This window comes from Chrysemys picta, chromosome 10, assembly GCF_011386835.1.
Source record: "Chrysemys picta bellii isolate R12L10 chromosome 10, ASM1138683v2, whole genome shotgun sequence".
Lineage (NCBI taxonomy): Eukaryota > Metazoa > Chordata > Testudines > Emydidae > Chrysemys > Chrysemys picta.
In genome coordinates this window covers 62,957,305-62,978,464 of record NC_088800.1, presented here as the reverse complement: position 1 = coordinate 62,978,464, position 21,160 = coordinate 62,957,305, and the positions used below count along the sequence as shown (strand labels likewise).

At 43.7% G+C, this 21,160-nt stretch overlaps 1 protein-coding gene across 1 annotated transcript in view; it reads left to right on the top strand.

The window, feature by feature from the left end:
- USP7 (ubiquitin specific peptidase 7) overlaps positions 1-21,160 on the top strand; it is a 102,814-nt gene that overhangs the window by 64,253 nt on the left and 17,401 nt on the right. The window contains exons 12-19 of the mRNA XM_005295243.5: positions 179-288; positions 1,387-1,543; positions 2,899-3,043; positions 3,698-3,828; positions 13,075-13,209; positions 17,819-17,920; positions 19,792-19,897; positions 20,349-20,441. Of these exons, the coding sequence (XP_005295300.2) occupies positions 179-288; positions 1,387-1,543; positions 2,899-3,043; positions 3,698-3,828; positions 13,075-13,209; positions 17,819-17,920; positions 19,792-19,897; positions 20,349-20,441 (979 nt within the window). The remainder of the gene's footprint in view (positions 1-178; positions 289-1,386; positions 1,544-2,898; positions 3,044-3,697; positions 3,829-13,074; positions 13,210-17,818; positions 17,921-19,791; positions 19,898-20,348; positions 20,442-21,160) is intronic.

The following is a 21,160-nucleotide window of genomic DNA, read 5'->3' as shown; positions in this document are numbered from 1 at the left end:
TACCAAAAAGTTATGAAATATCCTTGTTGCCCCTATCTGTCTATTGTGTGGTGTAGATGAAAGCTCATGTAGTACAAACTAATCTGAGAAATGCAGTTTATGGGTAAAAATTATTTTCTTTGAGTAGTTTAAGAAGACAAACTTAGAGTCTGAACTTGCATTCTTTTCAAACATACAGGAGGCAGAGAAAGGTGTGAAGTTCTTAACATTGCCACCAGTGTTACATCTTCAGCTCATGAGATTTATGTATGACCCTCAAACTGACCAAAACATCAAGATAAATGATAGGTAACTCTTTTGCCATGATAAAGTTTGAACTTGTTGAAATATGATATGGAAACTATTTTGCCCAAAGTCTGGCTTTTGGGTTTTCAGTTGACACCATCAGGGAAAGGTACATGAAGACATATGCTGAAGAAAGCTCCCAAGAAATAGTTCTGATAATGTGCATTGTTGACTTATGAATTTTTAGTGTTCTGATTGACAGATTCAGCTGTTTATTAAATATCCATTGTTAACCATTTACTGGGATATGAAATAATTAACAAGTTGTTTAGGTTTTTTTAAATGATGCAATTTTATATAGAACCTTGTTTACATCATTTGGGTATCAAAAAAATAAGAGAAGTTGCAGTAGTGTAGTAAGCCACTGTTTTTAATATGTACCAAATTCCTGCTGCAAGAATAAACAGAATTACTGGGTCTCCCCTACTCATGTCACTTTTTCTTTTGGCTCCACCACGCACACGCTCTATTTCAGGACGTTCATAACACAAGTAGATGTGCAGTTTGAAAAAACCTGTACTTACAAAATCCACATAAAAGAATCAGCCAGGTACACCTCTATGAAATGAGTTCTGGACACTTCAGTTCTGTTTGCAAATTAATTTACTATTTTCCAGCAAAAAAGGAAATTGAGGAAATCTATATGTTACAATAATTGGAGAATGTTGTGTAGTGTGGTCTGATGCAAAATAACAATAGCGTTCCAGTCAAAAAGTACCTCATTTAGCAGTTGCAGTCTTGCAGCACCTGCAAGGAATGGGTTTTTGAGCTAGATTCTGTTCTCGTTTACATTGTGGTAAATCCAGAGTAACTTCTTGACTTCAGCTGAGTTATTCTGAATTTACACTGCTTTGTAACTGAGAGCAGAATTTGGTCCCTTGTGTATACAAAGATTATTTATATCCCATATTAACAATGTAAAATACGCTGCTTTACCCAGTCATTGCAGTTAATCTCAGATAAAAATGATGTTGTAATTTAACTTGTTCAGTTATGTACTGTAACTTTCTTTAGTGAAGTTTATAAGTGTAAATACATTTCAGCATAAGAGTATTATTCTCTTATCTACAAGTAAAAATACCTAACTTTTTTTAAAATTAGGTTTGAATTTCCTGAACAGTTGCCACTTGATGAATTTTTACAAAAAACAGACCCTAAAGATGCTGCAAATTACATCCTTCATGCAGTACTAGTACATAGTGGAGATAACCATGGCGGACATTATGTTGTTTACTTAAATCCTAAAGGGGATGGCAAAGTAAGTATTGAAAAAGCAACCAAACTATTTTGTTTGTTTGTAGAGGGTGTCTTATTCTGTCTTTTGAGGCAGTTGAAGCTTCTGTCATGGAGCAACTGAGAAACCTGCAATTAAGATTCCTATTGCTGATTAGAGTTGCCCTAGGAACTTTTTGGTTTCCAGGAGTGGGGACTACTAGAATACTTGTCTTTGAAACTAAGTTCATTTTCTCCAATACAATGCTTGTTCTCGACAGAGTTTATTAAATTGTTCCTCTCTCACTCAGCTTCTAGTCCCACAGACTTAGGGAAACTTAAGTTGTACAAAAAAATCTTCATTTTTTTTTTGTTTTAGAAAGGTACTGACAGTTTGAGGCATTAGGGGTCTCTCGCCCACTTAAGGAGGAGCAGGCTCATGCTTGCCTGCTGTTGGTTGGCTTGTGGCCAAATAATTTAGCTAGAAGAATCCTTGCAGTCACACACATACATACTAGGGCTCCAAAAGAAGAAATTAGTGTGTGCAGAAGGAGGCTGCCCAGCATGTCTTATGTCTTTACTGTCTCTAATACATATATTTAAATCCAGGAACAAGTTAGGGAAGTGTTTCTAACATCTCTGATTCAACCCTCTGTTTCCCTCTGATGTTCTCCTAATATTATGAGATAGGCCATTCTGATGACTAAATATAACTGGAAGTTTATAGGTCAGGTACATCTTTCTTTGAGATAGTTGCATTATGTGCACCATAAAATGTTTTTGAGCAGTTAATTGTTTATATTTAAGAGGAGAAAGCCAAGATTCAATGTAAATTTGTTTTTCATATTTCCCCTTTAATTTTCACAATAGGTAGTTTACAGATAAGGATGAAGTTTTGGGATGTTTTATTTCATATTTGCCACAGTATGTTTAAAATTTACAAGTAGTAGTTGGATACTTTTGTGCACCACTTGCTTTATATTTCATTCTACAACAATAAATCGGCATCAGCTATCTGAACTTCTTGGTAGTAATGAAATATATTTGGATAACAGATCAGATTCTGTTAAGGTAAATAATAATTTGAATAGTTTGGCTAAAGATTGCTGTTTTTCATAAAACAGGCTCAAATATTTAATTAATAAAGCATCAGAAATTTAAGGCCCTTTTTATTTTTTGTAAAAATAGAAGGTTGCACAACTTATGTTGAACCAGTGGGATATTTTTAAAAAAATTATTCTGTTGCTTGGAGAAAAGGTTTTATATTTCAGTCACTTCAAAGAGCAAAAAAAAAAAAAGAGTTCCCATTTCTGGCATGTAATTTAAGTCAGTTAAGGTGTGAGTTAATTTGTGTCAAGAATACTTTTTTTGTATCTTTAAATAATTCACTTTTTCCCCCAGTGGTGTAAATTTGATGATGATGTTGTATCGAGATGTACAAAGGAAGAAGCAATCGAACACAATTATGGAGGTCATGATGACGACTTATCCGTTCGGCACTGTACTAATGCTTACATGTTGGTTTACATCAGGGAATCAAAATTAAGTATGTATATATTTGTGTATCTTTTTTTGTGTGAATGTTGATTAAACCCAGATATTGAAATGCAGAGGTCTATGGTTATCTTTGAATCCTAAATTGTTGTCATCTTTCACCATATGATGGAGCTTCAGAAAGCTGCAGTTAACCTTGGAAAATGTTAGTGTTTGACCAGTCTTTATTCAAAATCAAAAATGTCTTTAGCTGACATAGTGGTGTCATAAGTGTACACTACAATACTTCACTTTCTCTTCACAGTAATTGTGTAATAGCCTTGATTGTATTTTGAACAGTAGAAATGGATTACCATTATTTTAATGTAACTGAACCCTTAGTGACGAGAACTAGGTCAGGCTTGATATGTATAAATTTGAGTGTCAGTAAAAATGTATTATCCTAAAAATCTGACATTTAATTGAATCCTTCATAAGGGTAAGATATAAATCATGAAAATGGTGTAGTCTAGCCTAGATTAGAAAGTTCATCTTGTGCCAGAATGTAATGATGCTATATCAGATAAACGGTGGTTTTAAAGGTGTAAAAGCTTTCCTTAGCTTATCATCAGAAATTGTTGCCCCAAGAATAGTCATGAGTGTGTATGAAAGCCCTGTTAGATATAAATTATTGTAAAATGACATCACAAACCCACTTTCTTTTTAGGTGAAGTTTTGCAACCTGTCACAGACCATGATATTCCTCAACAATTAGTAGAACGGCTACAAGAAGAAAAGAGAATAGAAGCTCAAAAGAGGAAGGAGAGGCAGGAAGCTCACCTCTACATGCAAGTGCAGGTCAGCTTTCAAACAGTAACTTAAAACCAACTTCTGCTTTGAAATTTGAAGATAAGAATATTGACTTAATAGTAGTCAGAATTCTAGAAAACAGATATGCTAGATATGGTGGTCTTGCCCAGGGTCTGCTTACATTTGCATCTTCTTTAATTTAGCAAAAAGAATGAGGAGTACTGGTGGCACCTTAGAGACTAACAAATTTATTTTGAGCATTAGCTTTCGTGGGCTAAAACCCACTTCATCGGATGCATGCAGTGGAAAATACAGTAGGAAGATGTATATACACAGAGAACATGAAAAAATGGGTGTTGCCATACCAACTCTAATGGGACTAATCAATAAAGGTGGGCTATTATCAGCAAGAGGAAAAAAAACTTTAGTAGTGATAATCAGGATGGCCCATTTCCAACAGTTGACAATAAGGTGTGAGTAACAGTAGGGGAAAAATTTGCATGGGGAAATAGTTTTTACTTTGTGTAATGACCCATCCACTCCCAGTCTTTATTCAAGCCTAATTTAATGGTGTCCAGTTTGCAAATTAATTCCAATTCTGCAGTTTCTTGGAGTCTGTTTTTTCAAGTTTTTTTGGTTGGAAAATTGCCACTTTTAAGTCTGTAATTGAGTGACCAGGGAGGTTGAAGTGTTCTCCGACTGGTTTTTGAATGTTATAATTCAGTGGTTCTCAAACTTTTGTATTGGTGACCCCTTTCACATAGCGAGCCTCAGAGTGCGACCCCTTATAAATTAAAAACACGTTTTTATGTATTTAACACCATTATAAATGCTGGAGGCAAAGAGGGGTTTGGGGTGGAGGCTGACAGCTCACAACCACCCATGTAATAAGCTTGCGACCCCCTCAGGGGTCCCAACTCCCACTTTGAGAACTCCTGTTATAATTCTTGACGTCTGATTTGTGTTTCTAATGTTAAACCACCCAAATCAAACTTTGGGTTCTCTAGTTGTTTAAGTTACTTATTGTTTGGTGTGAACCACCAGCTTAAGGCTTGATCCAACAAACAGTTCTTCTTTGAGTAGATGCGGTTATGTATTCTATTTGGGCTTGTGCACGTCCAGCACACTGGAGCCAGATAATTTTGCCTATCAGTAACCCGTAGAGGGGCAGCGCTCGTGGCCATAGCCCCTCCCTAGTTATATGAGGTGCCTCCCTCCCCTCCCCCAGTTCCCTCTTATCGCCCATGGCTGTAGTCGGAACCCAGTGTGGTTTTCACCTCAAAATCCTTCTATTTTAGTGACTTTTCTAGTTCTATATAGTTAATTAGTACCCTAATATAGAGTTAGTTAGCTTTAGTGTTAGTTAGCTGTAGTTTAAGTATTTCCCTGTTGATACCCTCACCAGGGTTTAAACATTGTCTGTCATGTAGGGGAGTGATCCCCAACAATGATCCCCATACATGAGGAGGAGGCATTTGGGCCCGGAGTTTGGTCAGTTCAGACGCCCTTCCCTGTCACCCTCCAAGCACCCATTTTGACTCCTTGGTCCAGAGCAGTGTTCCAGTTTTTGCTCCTTTCTCCTCATTCCCTCCATTTGGGGGGCTGGGTGGCCCGCTTTCACGATGCTTGGGCTTGATCACCACTGACATCTGGGACACTGTCAGATCAGGCTATTTCATCCATTTCCTCTCCATCCCTCTCCCCGACTCTCCAGCCCTATCCTTCTTCAGGGATCTCTCTCACAAGATGCTGCTCCGCGAGCAGGTTTGCTCTCTACTGGGTAGGGGAGCAGCAGAAGAGATTCTTCCGGAACACTGTGGTCACAACTTCTGTTCCTGGTACTTTCTGCTGCCCAAATCCAAGAGAGGGATAAGATCCATTTTCTACCTTTGTGGCGTCTACAGATATATCAGATACATGAGGTTCCAAAAGGTCACTCTATCGGCTATTCTCCCAACATTGTCTCAGAGAGACTGGTTTGCTGATCTCGACCTTCCCGACGCCTACTTTCATGTGGTGATTTTGCCGGGTCACAGGAAATTGCTTTGATTTGTCATAGCAGAGCACCATGTTCAGTATATGGCGCTTCCATTCGGCTTCTATTCTGCCCCTTGTGTTTTTACTAAATGTGTGGTTGTGACGGCATATCTCAGGAAGAAAGGAATCCACATCTTCCAGTATCTGGATGACAGGTTACTGAGGGGCAGGTTCAGAAAGGAAATTCTCTCACGTCAACATTATGCTGTTCTTGCGCGATCATCTAGGTCTCATCCCAAACACTGGGAAGTCAACTTTGGTTCCCACTTCGAAAATAAAGTTCATTGGGGCCCTAGTAGACTCTAAAAGTTTGAGAGCTTTTCAGGCGATTTACTACCTTTTGCCTCAGTCTGAAGTCTGACTTCCATGACAGTTCAGGTGTGCCTGAGGCTTTTGGGCCACATATCCACCCGCTTGCACACAAGTGGCCCACTTCTCAAGGTTGCACCTTCTCTACCTCTACATTTGGCTCAGGATGTTTTACTGTCCAGCTCTTCACCCCATATAGATTGTTTCATCTTCCTCAACAGGTCCTGGACTCCTTGCAGTGGTAGATGCATCTAGAGAACATATGCTAAGGTGTTCCCTTTGTCCAGCCTTTGCCAACCAGGGCTATTGTCACTGACTCCTCCTTGATGAGTTGGGAGCACACCTGGGGTCACTGAAAGTTCAAGATATGTGGTTGGAGTAGGAGTCCTCACAGCATATTAACGTGCTGGAGCTATGGGCCATGTGCAATGCATGTCATGCTTTTCTGGACTGTGTCAGGGGCTCAATGGTTCACATACTTACTGAAAATGCTACCATGACATATTATTTGAACAAGCAAGGGGGACCACTCTCCATGGCACTTTGCCAAGAAGCAATCAGTTCGTGGCAGTTCTTCATTGAGGCGAGTCGACCACTTGCCTGGGGTCCAGAATCATCTTGCGGACCATCTCAGCAGGAATTTTTCCCTGAGTCATGAGTGTCCTCCAGGTCATCTTTGCAGCTTGGAGCATTCTGACGATTGACCTGCTTACTACAAGGGACAATGGGAAATGTCACCTTTCTGCTCTCAAGGGGACCTCAGTCCAGGCTCCCTTTCCAACACTTTCCATGTCAGCTAGCGATCAGCTCTCCTGTATACATTTCCCCAGATCCTGATCATCCCACATATCATCCTTAAGCTGAAAGTGGATCACGCCAAGCTCATTCTCATTGCCCCAGCATGGCCAAGGCAGTGCTGGGTCTCTGACCTCATGCTGTCAGTTCAGTCTCCCTTATTCTTTCCTCTCCATTCTGACCTACTCACAGAGAATCAGTCACACATTGCATCCCATGCTCAGCTCCTAGCATCTCCCAGCATGGATGCTTTGCAGCTAAATGAGGAGGAAGAACAATTTTTGGCAGCTATTCAACAGGTTCTACTCAACTGTAGAAAGCCTTCTCTCAGAATGGCCTATTCAGCTAAATGGAAGTAGTTTTCGGTGTGATCACTGGCCCTCAGAATTCAACTGATGCTGGTTTCTATCCATGACATTTTGGAGTGCCTGCTGTACCTTCAGTTGTGTAGCTCATTGGAAGTGCATCTGGCAGCAATATCGGCATTTCACCCCCCCCCCCCCATTCAGGGAAGATCAATTTTCTCTGATACTATGGTAGCAAGATTCTTAAAAGGACTTCTTCGTCTCCATCTGGTCTGAGAGCTGGTTTCTCTATGGGACCTTAATGCACTCCTAGCAGCTTTAATGGGACCCTCATTGTCTTGTTCTTTTCCGCTTTTTGTCAGAAAACTGCGTTCCTGGTAGCGATAATGTCCACGAGAAGAGTGTGAGAGTTGCAGGTTCTGATGGCGGAACCTCCTTATGCACAGTTCTGATAAGAACAAAGTGACTTTATGACCACACCCAAAATTTTTGTCTAAAGTGGTCTCTCAGTTTCATTTGAACCAGGTATTTACCTGTGTTCTTTCCTAAGCTGCATTCATCTCCTGAGGAGCAGCCTCTCCATACATTAGATGTCAGATGACGTCTAGCCTTCTATCTGGACAGGATTAAACCGTTTTGTGATTCGCCTCACCTGTCTCATATGCAGATCTGATGAAGGGTCAAGCAGTCTCTTCACAGACTACCTCTAAATGTAAAACAAAGACTGCATATGAAAAAGGTTCAGCTACACCTCCTCAGCAGATGCGAGCTCATTCTGCGAGAACACAGCCATAGTTAAAGGTGTTCCTCAGTGATGTCTCAATATTGCCTATTTGCAGGGCTGCTCTGTGGTTGTCCATATATGTGTTTACGAACCATTACACCATTATTGCATCTCCCAGGGTGGATGCAAGTTTTTGTAAGGTTGCCCTGCAATCCTTGTTTGGGTAGACTCCAAGCCCCGTGTCCTGGGATGGGTACTGCTTGAGAATCACCTAAGTGGAATTTATAGTTGCATCTACTTGAAGAAGAAGAAACGGTTACTTACAGTGATTGTGGTTCTTCAAGATATGATGCAGACGTGTATTCCATGACCTAGCTTCCGTCCCCTCTGCATCAGAGTCTAGTGTCTGGGCATCCGGTGCGAAGAAACTGAGAAGGGTCGTGGCAGTGCTGCCTCATGTAGCCCTGGGAGGTGCTATGGCCAGTAGGTGTGAGTGCCACTTCCCTACAGGTACTGATAGGCAAAATTCTCCAGCTCCGGTGCATTGGGTGCACGCACATCTAAGTGGAATACACGTCTGTGTGTCATCGCAAAGCACCACAGTTACAGTAAGTTACCATTTCTTACACCTGCAAATGTCACCTTGAGTCCTGATGAAATTAATAGTACCGTATTTTCCGGCGTATAAGACGACTGGGCGTATAAGACGACCCCCCAACTTTTCCAGTTAAAATATAGAGTTTGGGATATACTCGCCGTATAAGACTACCCCTCTTCCAATGCACACCAAATAAAAATTAAAAAAACATCAGATTTGATTTCAATATGGTAATTTTAATTCAAATGCTTATGACATGCAGGTACTTAGCAGGAAAACTGTCACTTATAAACATAAGGCTGCTTGTCATCAAACATGTAAACATAAAACAGTGCAAGTGGATTAAACTTTTCCTAATTCACTCTAAAGCTGAAAGGAAGGATAAGACAATAAACACATGGGAGCTGCCATGCTGTTTGTTTTCTAAGCTGTCAACCAAACTGGAACTGATGATGATAGGAGGAAGATAACAAACAATAGAGAGAGAGCAAGTGCCGGGCAAGTCCCTGGCGAGTTAGCAACGCCCATCATAACTGCAAGCTACGGTATTTTTACAGGGTTTGCTGGCGTGACAGTTTCCCTTTAAAAGCCTTCAAAATCCTCCTGTTCGTCATCTGATATCATAAGTACATCAATGACATCTTGTGATACATTTGTAAGGCAGTCATCGTATGGATCGAATTCCGTATCAGATGGTGTGGTCTCAGCTTCGGCTTCCTCTTCATCTTGCCACAAGTAGTCGTCCTCCATACCATCTAATGAATTTGATATGCCACACTTCTTGAAAGACTTGATTACTGTTTCTGCATCAATATCATTCCAGGCTTTTATGACAAACTTGCACAAAACATCCAACTGTGGAGCACGCATGTTTCCTCCTTTTGTGAATGACTTTTCGCCACTAACCATCCATTCACTCCACTGTTCTCGAATGCGATCTTTAAATGGCTTGTTTAGGCACACATCCAGTGGCTGTACCAACGATGTCAATCCTGCAGGAATAACTGCCACATCTGTGTTTAGTCTTGCAAGCCTTTGCTTGGTGCTGGGAGTTAAATGAGCCCTGAACATATCCCACACCAGTAGACTACGTTTTTGAATAAGTCCACCTGGTCGCCTGCTCCATACATTATCAAGCCATAGCTTTACCCCTTCTTCATCCATCCAGCCTTTTTCATTCACATGTACAAAACAACCAACAGGGAACTTGAGTTTCGGCATTGTTTTTCTTTTAAAAATAATCATTGGTCTCAGTTTGGCGCCATCAGCTGTGCATCCTAGTACCACTGTAAAACTGGACTTCTCATGTCCTGTTGTTTTAATTAAAATTGTTTTTTCACCTTTTTGATGGACAGTTTTATTTCCAAACATATCAAAATTCATTGGAGTTTCATCCATATTTCCAATACTACTTAACGCATAGCCATGTTTAGTGCGCTGTTTTATTATGTATCGATGGAAACTATTTACTTTGCTATCAAGATCTGCAGGTAATTTTTGGGCAATTTTCGTCTTTTGCCTCAGTACCATATTATGCCTTTCCATGAATCTAGTACACCAGGATACAGTGGCCTTAAATCTGTTGCTGTGATCTGGGTTAGATTTGGCCCACTGAAGTGCAAACAAACGTATTTTATTTCGTGTCACAACATAACCATTTTGGCGATGCTCATTCACCATGTCTGCTACATGTTTTTCGAGTTCTGGCCAATGTGGGGTGCCTCTTCTTAATGCACACTTACCCCTTGGCATACTCTTTAATGCTTTTTCATTTGCTTTCCAGTCCCGAACCATCTTTTCCGTTACTCCATATTGTCTTGCAGCAGCGCAGTTATTATGTTCCATGGCAAAGTTTACAACTTTAAGTTTGAAACTGGCTTCATATTTCTTTCTTCTTGCTGGTGGAGCCATGATGGGGTTTTGACTGTTGGACATTTGTATACTGTACTGTATGTACTGGTGTTGTACTGTATGAACAGGTACAGATACTGGTGCTGTACTGTATGTGGGACCCAGTATACAACAACCAGCCAATCACGGCAAGCGATGTACCTTAACGGCGATTGGCTGGTTGTTGTATACAAAGCCTGCTTGGATTGGTCAGCATTGCATCCCCTTCCTGTCAGTTCTTTCTCTGCTTCCACACAGCTCTCCCTGCCTGCCCAGCCCTCCCTGTCTCCAAGACAATCAGAGCAGTAGACAAACACGCCTCTTTCACCCGTCTGGCCCGCCCTTGTATCCTATTACCTCCTTCTCTGCCTCTCAGATCTCGCACATGCTCGCCAGGAGCGAGATCTGAGAAAGTAAAAACAGTAGTTTCCAGGCAAGCTTATCTCGGCTAATAGGAAATAAACATAGGCTTGGCATAGCACATTAGGGCTTTGCTATGAGGAAGAAAATCTGTTTTAACAGGGAAGCATGTCTGATGCACACTTTTTTTGCAAGTGTTGTAGCTGTGTGGACCCCAGGCTATTAGCAAGGTAGTATCTTTCATTGGACCAACAGGGTGTAAGAGACAAGTTTTGGCGCATACGCAGGGCGCTTCTTTAGCTCTGGGTTTATTCCCAGAATCATTTATTCCCAGCCCTGGCTGCGCGCTCTCATCCATTAAAAGGCGGGATTCCCGCCTCTCTGCTCTCATTTAGCGCAGCGCTTCCCTGGGGCCACCCTGCGGCACTTCCCATAAGACTCCCAGCCCTGTGCTTCCGCAGAGCTGTAACAGTCGGCTCCAAATCAAGCCAGTCCGCCCCTTGGTTACCTACAAGCAGAGCCAGCCGCTCGGGCTGCCCTGCCCAGGACGTGCACCAGAAGAGGCGCGCTGGCTACTTAGGAGCCCTGGAAGCGAGCGGGCTGCGCTGCACAAGCTCTGGCCATGGGCTTGGACTTCAGTAACGTGCCCGGCTAATTCCCCCCCGCCCCGCGCTTCGCCGCAGGGTCGGTGCCGTGCCAGCCTGCACATTACACATAGACTAGAGCAGCCCCCCCCCCCCCCCCATGGTGCGGTGTCCGGTGCGATTGGGCACATGGCAGTGCCCTCCCTCCCCCCACATGTGGGGCTGGTTCGCAGCCCTCTGGGCCCCGCGGGCTGGGGCTGCAGGGGACCCGGCTTGCCTGGCTTCCCGCACAACACGGCGTCCGGCGCACTGGCTCGGCAGCTGATAGGGCTCAGCGCTGTCTCTGGAGCCGGGACTGTGTTCGCTCAGCGTGGTCTTAATCAGCTGAGCCTCGATGGTCCCCGGCTCGCTCACTCTCTCTGTCCGGGAGCCGTCACCCCTTGGGGCAAGATGCCCTCCCGCCCCCCGCTGTTCACCCCGATCCGCCCCTGGCCTGCTCCCGTGCGGATCGTGGCTCCCTTTCCCCGTAGGGATCCCCCGCCCGGGCACTCAGCGGCAGCCGCAGCTGGTTCCCACGCTCCTGTCAGGGCGGGAGGGAGCAGAGGCAGCCGCAGCAGCCCGGGAGACATATGTGGTGCCGCAGATTCAGCTCCGAGGTTTCAGCACCCGGCGTATAAGACGACCCCCGATTTCAGAGAAGATTTTCCTGGGTTAAAATATCGTCTTATACGCCGGAAAATACGGTACTCCTCAGGGGGAAATAACAGTATATTCATGGCCATTTCTGTTGGTCCACTGTTTATTGTACTTATACAAGAATATAACTTTTCATGGCTTTTTAGAGAGGATTAAATTATTATATTAGAGGAAAAGGGCTAGACTCTTACAGTGCAGTGTTAGGGTAGTTCAGGAGATCTCCCATAAATTACTTTCTGAAATTGGAATATAGCTAGTTATAGCCCCCAATTCTGGACTGCAGCTGAGCCGAGTTCACCATGTAGGAGTGGAGGAGAACTATGTTACCTTTGCATCTCTCACATTTTTAGATGGCCAGGGACCAGAGCAGTCCCCAGTGTTACCTAGAATAAGCCCTGTGGCTGCTGTTCGATATACTGTACTGCTATGGCTTCCTATGGAGCCATCCAGCAGCACAAAATAGGCAGAGCTTGGCCCTACACCAGAATGAAATTCTACTTAAACCAGGGCTTTTCCACAGTGGCAAGATCTCCTGGGTGTGTGGTTCCTGTACTCCCCTGCAGAATTGGTATATTGATCAGAAACTGGTCCATAATATTTTAGGCCCCATTCCTGGAAACTAAGGCCCCATTCCAGGAAACACGTTAGTGACTATTCCTTTTGAATGCAGAGGCACTTCTCTAATGCTAAAATTATTAATGTGCGTAAGTGTTTGCAAGATTTGAGCCTAATGCTAATGGCTTTGTGCTGTGTTTTGTCAGAACGTTTGGTATATTTGTGAATTTTTAAATGTGGTTTTGAGTAGCATAGTTTGTCTTAAATTTCATTAATAGCTTATATATTTGAAAACTTATTAACACAAAATGATTTAAGTGTAAACATTGACACTAACCAATAAATCAATTAAATTCAGAGGCAAAGCTTACATCAACCGTGTTTTTGATTCTTCAGCTGTAAACTATATATACGTAATGTTTATAAAATGTTCAATTTCAGATAGTGACAGAGGACCAGTTTTGTGGCCACCAAGGCAATGATATGTATGATGAAGAGAAAGTGAAATATACTGTGTTCAAAGTATTAAAAAACTCCACACTTGCAGAATTTGTTCAAAACCTGTCTCAAACAATGGTAAGTTTTTTCTGTAGCAAAGTATCTAACTATACATGTTTTTAATACATTTTGTTCACTTTATAATCTTTGTATTCTCTTGGTATATGTGACTGCTTCTTTGAGTAGTGTCCCTGTGAGTGCTCCAGTGTAGGTGTGCTTGTGTCCCTGTGCTCTGTTTTTAGGACTTCGGTAGCAGTATCCGTTAGGCCTGCACATGCACTGTCGGTCTCTTCTCATGCTGCTCCATGAGGCTAGTTGGCACACTCAGGCTAACCCCCATCAGTTCCTTCTCTACCGCCTCTGGCTAGAAACAGAGCTATTTGCTTTTCTGTAGTTAGTTAGCTTCCTAGTTCTTAGTTGTAGTTCTAGTTGTAGGGGTTTTTTTTTCTTTCTTCTTATTTTTCCCCTTAAAGAAGAACAAACAAAAAAAACCTATTTTATTTTCCCGCTTCTCTCCTCATTGGGGACCTTGTCCCTACAGGGTATGCCCAGATCACTGGGCTTCAAGAAGTGCTTCTCTTGCAAAGAGGCAATCCCTATCGCAGAAAAGCATGCCCATTTGCTGTCTCATGGAAGGCCACATTGAATAAAAGTGTGGTCTTTGCGAATAGCTCAGGCCCAGGTCTCGTAAGGGTAGAGAATTCAGGTAGAAGATTATCTTCATGGAGGCGGCTCTTCGACCCTCTCCATACTCGTGCCACGAGTCACCTTTCAGATGTGAGTCTTCCCCATCGCCTTTAACATCTAAAGGCTGTGAGTCAAAGAAACAAGGCGCTGACCCCTCTCACAAATCATCAAAAAGAGAGCAGAAGTCCCCGCAGTGAGCCCCAACGTAGCCGTAAACATTCTCCGGCACACTCGGTATCCTCAGTACCACCAGCACAGAGACCTTCTCGGTCCGGTGCTCATGGAAGTCCTCAGTGGCAGATACTGTTGACAGGCCTACAGTCAATGGGCACAGGCACCAAGTCAACAGCACCTATGGACAAAGGCAGGAGTAAGCAGTCCTCTAAGAAAACATCAGTACACGATTCCTCATCGGTACCGACCTCGACACCTCATCTGACACCAGAGCAAATGGTATGGGCAAGACCCCATCCACCACAGTACTGCCAACAGCACTGAGTCAGACGGCACCACTGGAATTCCTGCACTCCACGCATCGGGGTCTCCTCTTCTCAGTGCTGGGACCTCCGCACCGAGTTCGCTTGGCACAGGAGTCTTCCCCACTGCTCTGCCATGCTCCCCTGCTTTCCAGTGAGAGCTTGGACAGTGAACCTGAGGAGGTGGCATCTCAGTACTCCTCAAAGGCTCCTTACGGTGCCCAATATCAGCAGAGCCTCAAGGATATCCTCAGATGGCCCCACTACCACCATCTTGGCATGGCCATCCATAGGCACCACCACCAACCTCTATGCCGCCACCCCAGTGGGACAAGAGGTAGTTCATCTCCTCCAGTTAGGAGCCATAGAACCAGTACCTCGAACATCTAGAAGGCAAAGGGTTCTACTCCTGTTATTTCCTAATACCCAAAAGGAAGAGAGGTTGGAGACCCATACTAGACCTCAAAGCTCTCAACAAATTTGTCAAGGCTTAAAAATTCAAGATGGTCACTTTAGCAACAGTCATTCCAGCGTTGGAACAGGGAGACTGGTTTTCAGGACACCTATTTTCATATCTCAATCCTACCGACTCTCAGACAATTTCTCAGATCCTCTCTAGGATAAGACCACTATCAATACAGGGTGCTCCCCTTCAGAATGTCATCGGCCCAAGAGTATTTTCCAAGGTTCTCTCAGTAGTGGCCGCCCACTTACCCTCCCAAGAGATCATGATTTACCTGTATCTGGACGATTGCCTCCTCAGAGCCCAGTCTCTACAAGAGGCTCACTGAGTCACCGAAGCTGCAATACACTTGTTTACAGAAGTGGGTTTACAGATCAACGTCTAGAAATCAGCCCTCACTCCAGTGCAGCACCTAGTATTCATAGGCACTGACCTCAACTCTAGAGACCAGAGCTCCCCTTGCTCAAACAGATTCTTCTCTTTAGCCACACTCATATAGACCATTCAAAATTGCCTACAAATATCAGCCAGACACTGCCTACAACTCAGGGCATATAGCAGCGGGCACAGAGGTAATACCACATGCCAAAGCTTCACATGTGGTGCCTCCAGATGTTTGTGTACAGCCCAAACAGGGACAGACAAGATAAACCGCTTTCAATACCCACCTGGGTCAAAATCTCCTTAGATTGGTGGAAAGACCCAACCAACATTTTCAAAGGGATCCCCTTCTTGCAAATCCCCCCATCGTTGCTTCTAATCACTGACACATTGCTCATGTGGGGTAGAGGGGGATGTGCATATCTAAACATCCTTAGTACCGTCACAAATGGTCACCCACAGAGAGATCCCTTCACATCAACCTCCTCAACCTAAGGGTAGTCAGGAATGCCTGCACCCACTTCTTCCCGGTGATCAAAGGATCACACACAAGAGTCCTAACAGACAACGTAGCCTGCATGTACTACATAAATCAACAAGGGAGAGCCTGATCACCCTCCCTCTGTGCAGAGGGGATGAGATTATGGAACTGGTGTGTCTCCCACAAGGTCACACTGTCAGCAGACTACCTCCCGGAGGCACATAACTTGATAGCAGATAGTCTCAGTCACTAATTCCCACATGATCACAAGTGGGAGCTACACCCAGTAGTACTTCACAATCTATTCAGGCAATAGGGGACACCGACCACAGACCTTTTTTGCTACTTACTTGAACAAGAAATGTCCCCGCTACTGCTCCAGAGCAGGGATAAGACAGAGCTCCCTGGGTGATGCCGTCCTCCCCTGGGATGGGGACAACTTTACACCTTTTCTCCTTTTTCCCTACTACTGAAAGTCCTGCTGAAAATTTTAAAAAAGACTGAGCACACATCATTCTGATCGCTCCTATTTGACTGAGACAGACCTGGTTCCTTTACCTGTCATAGCTCGCAACATGCCCGCCAATCGCTCTCCCAGTCACTCCGTACCTACTGTCCCAGGACAATGGATATCCCCCACATCCCAACTTGGGGGTTCTCTGTCTCAAGGCATGGCTCCTTCTTGGTTCGAATAACTAGAAAGTTCCTGTTCAAAGGACATGCAAGAGGCATTATTACACAGTAGAAAGTCCTCAACACAACATACTTGCGTGCAAAAATGGTCCAGGTTTTGGATTTGGTGTACTTCCCAACAAATCTCCCCGACATCCGCGACTCTTCAACATCTTAGACTATACTCTGGCCCTAAAAAGACTGGGGCTGTCTGTAAGCTCTCTGAGTCCACCTATCGACTATAACAGCCTTCCACCTCCAGTAGAGGTATACTCAGTGCAGTCACACCCAATCACCAAAAAGTTCCTCAAGAGTATAGTAAACCTCTTCCCACAACCTTGACTTCCTCCTCCCACATGGGACTTAAACCTGGTGCTGAAAGAACTAACTAGGCCTCCCTTCAAACCCATAGCCACCAGTTTCTCAATGAAAACCACTTTCCTGATCGCAATTTCTTCAGCCAGAGAATAGAAGAAAGAGCAGCTCTGATGGCACATCCCCCCCACATGGTAGTCTTTCAGGGCAAAGTTATGCTCAGACCACATCCAAAATTCATTCCTAAGGTAACCTCCCAATTCACGTGAACTAATTGATTCATCTTCCAACCTTCTATCCCATGCCTCTCCGAGGCGCGAGAGAGGCTATATTGCACATTCTAGATGTCGAGAGAATTAGCCTTTTACCTGGTCAGGACAAAGGCTTTCAGAAAGTCCCCCAGGCTTTTCCTCTCTATTGCGGAAAGATCCAAGGGCTCAGGAATATCAGCCCAAAGGCTCTCCAAGTGTGTCTCGAACTGCATCAGACAGTGTTGCCAGGTTCTTAATATAACCCTTCCACATATTATTCATACATACTCTACAAGGTCTATCTCCTCATCTGTCACCTTCTTCAAGAATGTCGCTATCTTAGAGATCTGTAGAGCGGTGTCAGGCCACACTTTTGTGGAACATTATGAGATCACTGGGGACTCCGCCACTGATGCCACCTTCGGCTCCACTGTGCTGTCATTGGAGTTGGGTCAGTTAAAGAAGTCTCAGCCCTCTGGAAGGGATGCTTCTCGGGAATCACCTACAGTGGAGCACTCATATGGACACTACTTGAAGAAGAAGTAGTTACTCACCTTGTGCAGTAACAATGGTTCTTTGAGATGTGTGTCCCTGTGGGTGTTCACAACTCACCCTCCTCCTCTCTACTTCGGAGTTCTTGTGAATGACACTGTGGTAGAGAAAGAACTGAGAAGGGGGTTAGCCCACGTCGCTGACTAGCCTCGTGATGCAGCATGAGGAATGAGAGTATATGTGCGGGTCTAATGGACACTGCTACTGAAGTTCTCCGATCAGTAGTGTAGGGAGGCAAGCACACCTACAGTGGAGCACCCATAGTGACACACACAGTTACTGCACAAGGTGAGTAACTTCTTTTTGTCATAGTTTGAATGTTTGTACACTGACTAGTTTTGACTGGTTTTATTAAAGTATTTTAATTTTTTTTTAATTTTCTTATAATTTCAACTTTCTTTTAACTTAGGGATTTCCACAGGATCAAATACGGTTGTGGCCGATGCAAGCTAGAAGTAATGGAACTAAACGACCAGCGATGTTAGATAATGAAGCGGATGGCAATAAAACTGTAAATATTTGCTAATAGGGGAAAAGTTAATTCTAAGTCTGTCTCATTTACAGTTCCAACAGTAAAGATGTGGCCTCAGGACATCAAAATCTTAAGTGTTGGAAACTAACCTGTGTCCCCTGTAACACCATAGAAAACTTGTGAAATCTGGGACCAGTGTACAGTAGCCCTTGATTTAGAGTAGATTTGAGATTTGGCAGATTGATTTTGAGATTTGGCAGATCTAGATCTTTTTACTGTAATGAAAGGAGACACAATCATTATTCATCTGTCACTAACACTAACTTTACATTTTACTACATAATATAAAATGTAAGGGCAAATATGTTATGAGTTCCATGAATGCTTTAGAAACTTCATAAAATAAAGTGTTGCATATAAATATCAATAATATTAGGGATACGAAAAGTTGTACTAGCCCCTGTGTTAAGTTTATCCTTAATTTTTGTTTTTGCTAGTATAATGGACATGGACGGAAATAAAATATTTTTAAACATACAAGAGAGTCCACTTTAAGTAAAATTCTGTGCAGTTTAAAGTTCTGTGTGTAACTTTTTAAAAAACACACATCAAAAGCAATATTTGATATTGTTTTGCTTACTTTAGCAAGCTGGTAGAGGATTGCATATAATCTTTAGCTCTCACCAACATAGCTAAAAATGAGGGATTTTTCCCAACAGTGTAAGATTCCTTATAAGTTCTTGTTTTGTTTTAATTTAAATTATGCAGTTTGACCACTCCACTAAGTTTTCTGCCTATGTTAGGGTTACCATTCGTCCAGATTCCCCCGGACATGTCCGGCTTTTTGAGCTAAAAATAGCGCCCGGAGGCAATTTGTAAATGTCCGGACGACACCCCCCCCCCCCCCCCAACAGCCAGAGAGAGCCCCTCCTCCGCCTCCCCTGTAGCAGAGATCACTTCCTCCCTCCCTGCATTCGCAGATCGCCTCCGGCAGTCTGGAGCTCCTCCCCCACTGCTGCCCAGCGGCTCAAGCTGTTCCTGAGCTAGTTCACAGAGACATTAGGCGAAGGCCAACAACAAGGGGGCCAGGGGGTCGGAGAAGGGGCAGGGAGATTTTGGAGGGGGCAGTCAAGAGACGGGGGTGGGGGGGTCGGGAGTTCGGGGGGGGCTTTCTGGTGGGGGTGTGGATAAGGTTTTGGGCAGTCAGGGTACAGGTAGGGGGTAGGGTCCTGGGGGGCAGTTGGAGGGGAGGTCTTAGGAGGGGGCAGTTAGGGGACAAGGAACAGGGAGGCTTAGGTAGGGGGTGGGATCCTGGAGGGCAGTTAGGAGCAGGGGTCCCAGGAGGGGGCAGTCAGGGAACAAGGAGCGGGGGGGGGGGGGGGGGGTTGGGCGTTCTGGGGGCGGGGCTGTCGGGGCAGGAGTGGGGAGAGGGATCGGAGCAGTCAGGACAGGGAGCAGAGGGGTTTAGATGGGTTGGGAGTTCTGGGGGGGCTGTCGGGGTGGAGAGTGGTTGGATGGGGCGTGGGAGTCCCAGGGGTCTGTCTGGGGTTGGGGGTGTGGATAAGGGTTAGGGCAGTCAGGGTACAGGTAGGGGGTAGGGTCCTAGGGAGCCAGTTAGGATGGGGGGAGGGTCTCAGGAGGGGGCAGTCAGGGGACAAGAGGCAGGGAGGCTTAGGTAGGGGGTGGAGTCCTGGGGGGCAGTTAGGGGCAGTGGTCCCAGGAGGGGGCAGTCAGGGGACAAGGAGCAGGGGAGGGTTGGGGGTTCTGAAGGGGGGAAGTGGGAGGGGCGGGGCTCCTCCCATCCTCTTTTTTGCTTGCTGAAATATGGTAACCCTAGCCTATATGAAACTCATCTAAAGTCATTTTTTGCTCATGTTGTGTTTTATATATCCTGCTTCCTAAACAAACAGATGATTGAGCTCAGTGACAATGAAAATCCATGGACAATATTCCTGGAAACAGTAGATCCAGAGATGGCAGCTACTGGGGCAACATTACCCAAGTTTGATAAAGATCGTAAGTATATATGCTAAAATTTCAGAAAATACAAAATCTCTTATTCTATATGTACCTGAAAATCACTGAGTGCTCCTTCTTTGGCGCTCACTCCGCCTGATGTACTGTCAGATTGTGGCTTTCAGTATAGTGGCTTTCAGTATAGTTTGATCACCTGACCTCATTTTGTGTTGTCCTCTTCCAGGTTGGAGAGAGACTGGGATTTCAGATGTTCTAGAATGAATAAAATTCATTTAATCAGCTGCGTGGGGGTTATTTGGCTTCAATATTTAAAAAGTATTTTAAGGAAATTATCTTGTTACCAGGTTACGTGTTTTCTTATTAATTAAAGACATTGTTTTGTGACTACTGTGGCCTTGAGCATGAAAATGGAATTTTACAGTTAGGTAATCCTCAATTGTGCTCAAATTATGGCTTTACTTCAGATTATTTTTTGTTTCTTAACTTGTAGATGATGTAATGTTGTTTCTGAAGATGTATGATCCAAAGACTCGGAGTTTGAATTACTGTGGACATATCTACACACCTATATCCTGTAAAATACGTAAGTCTTTAAACTCTTGTTGAGCTGTAATATAATATGATCAATTGTATAAATATAGCATTTTGCATTTAATGTTAGTTATACTGTTGAAAGCGAAATTCAGGAAATACAAAAATGAAGGCTTCTACAACAGCATTAACCTGTCTCTTAGACGTGCATAATATTTTCTATTCCTGTGTTTATGTGATAAATGTATAATTTGGTATATTTTAAAAGTATGGCATGAAATATGCAAGGTTTGCAACATGGCTGCAGGAACCTTAACATTTCTATTTCCTAACTTAAATTCAACTGGGAAGCCTTAATGGTTCATTAATATAGCTTAATAGCCTTCCTCCCCCCCCCCCCCTTTAAGAGAGAAAATTGTTTTTGCTCAATAATTGTAGAATTTAAATGTCCCCAGCGAGGCTTTGAAGTTTACATGTCATTGAAATGAATGGGGTGGGGGAATTGTGAGTTCCATCTTTGCTGCTGAGATTTAGCTGTAGACAGTTATCTGCAAGGCTGGGTTAATGGGGCAGCAGTCTATTGATTTTTGTATTGGGCTGGCTGTATCCTTCTAATTTTATTTAAAAATATAGGATTTACAGTGTGTTGGTGATTACAGCAAATGTTGCAGAATCACCCTAAAGTCTCAGGATCTGCTTTTCCCACGTTTTCTTATTCCTGAATGTTACAGTTTTAGTGTTCTGCTGCAACATTTTGCAAATTGTCCCAGC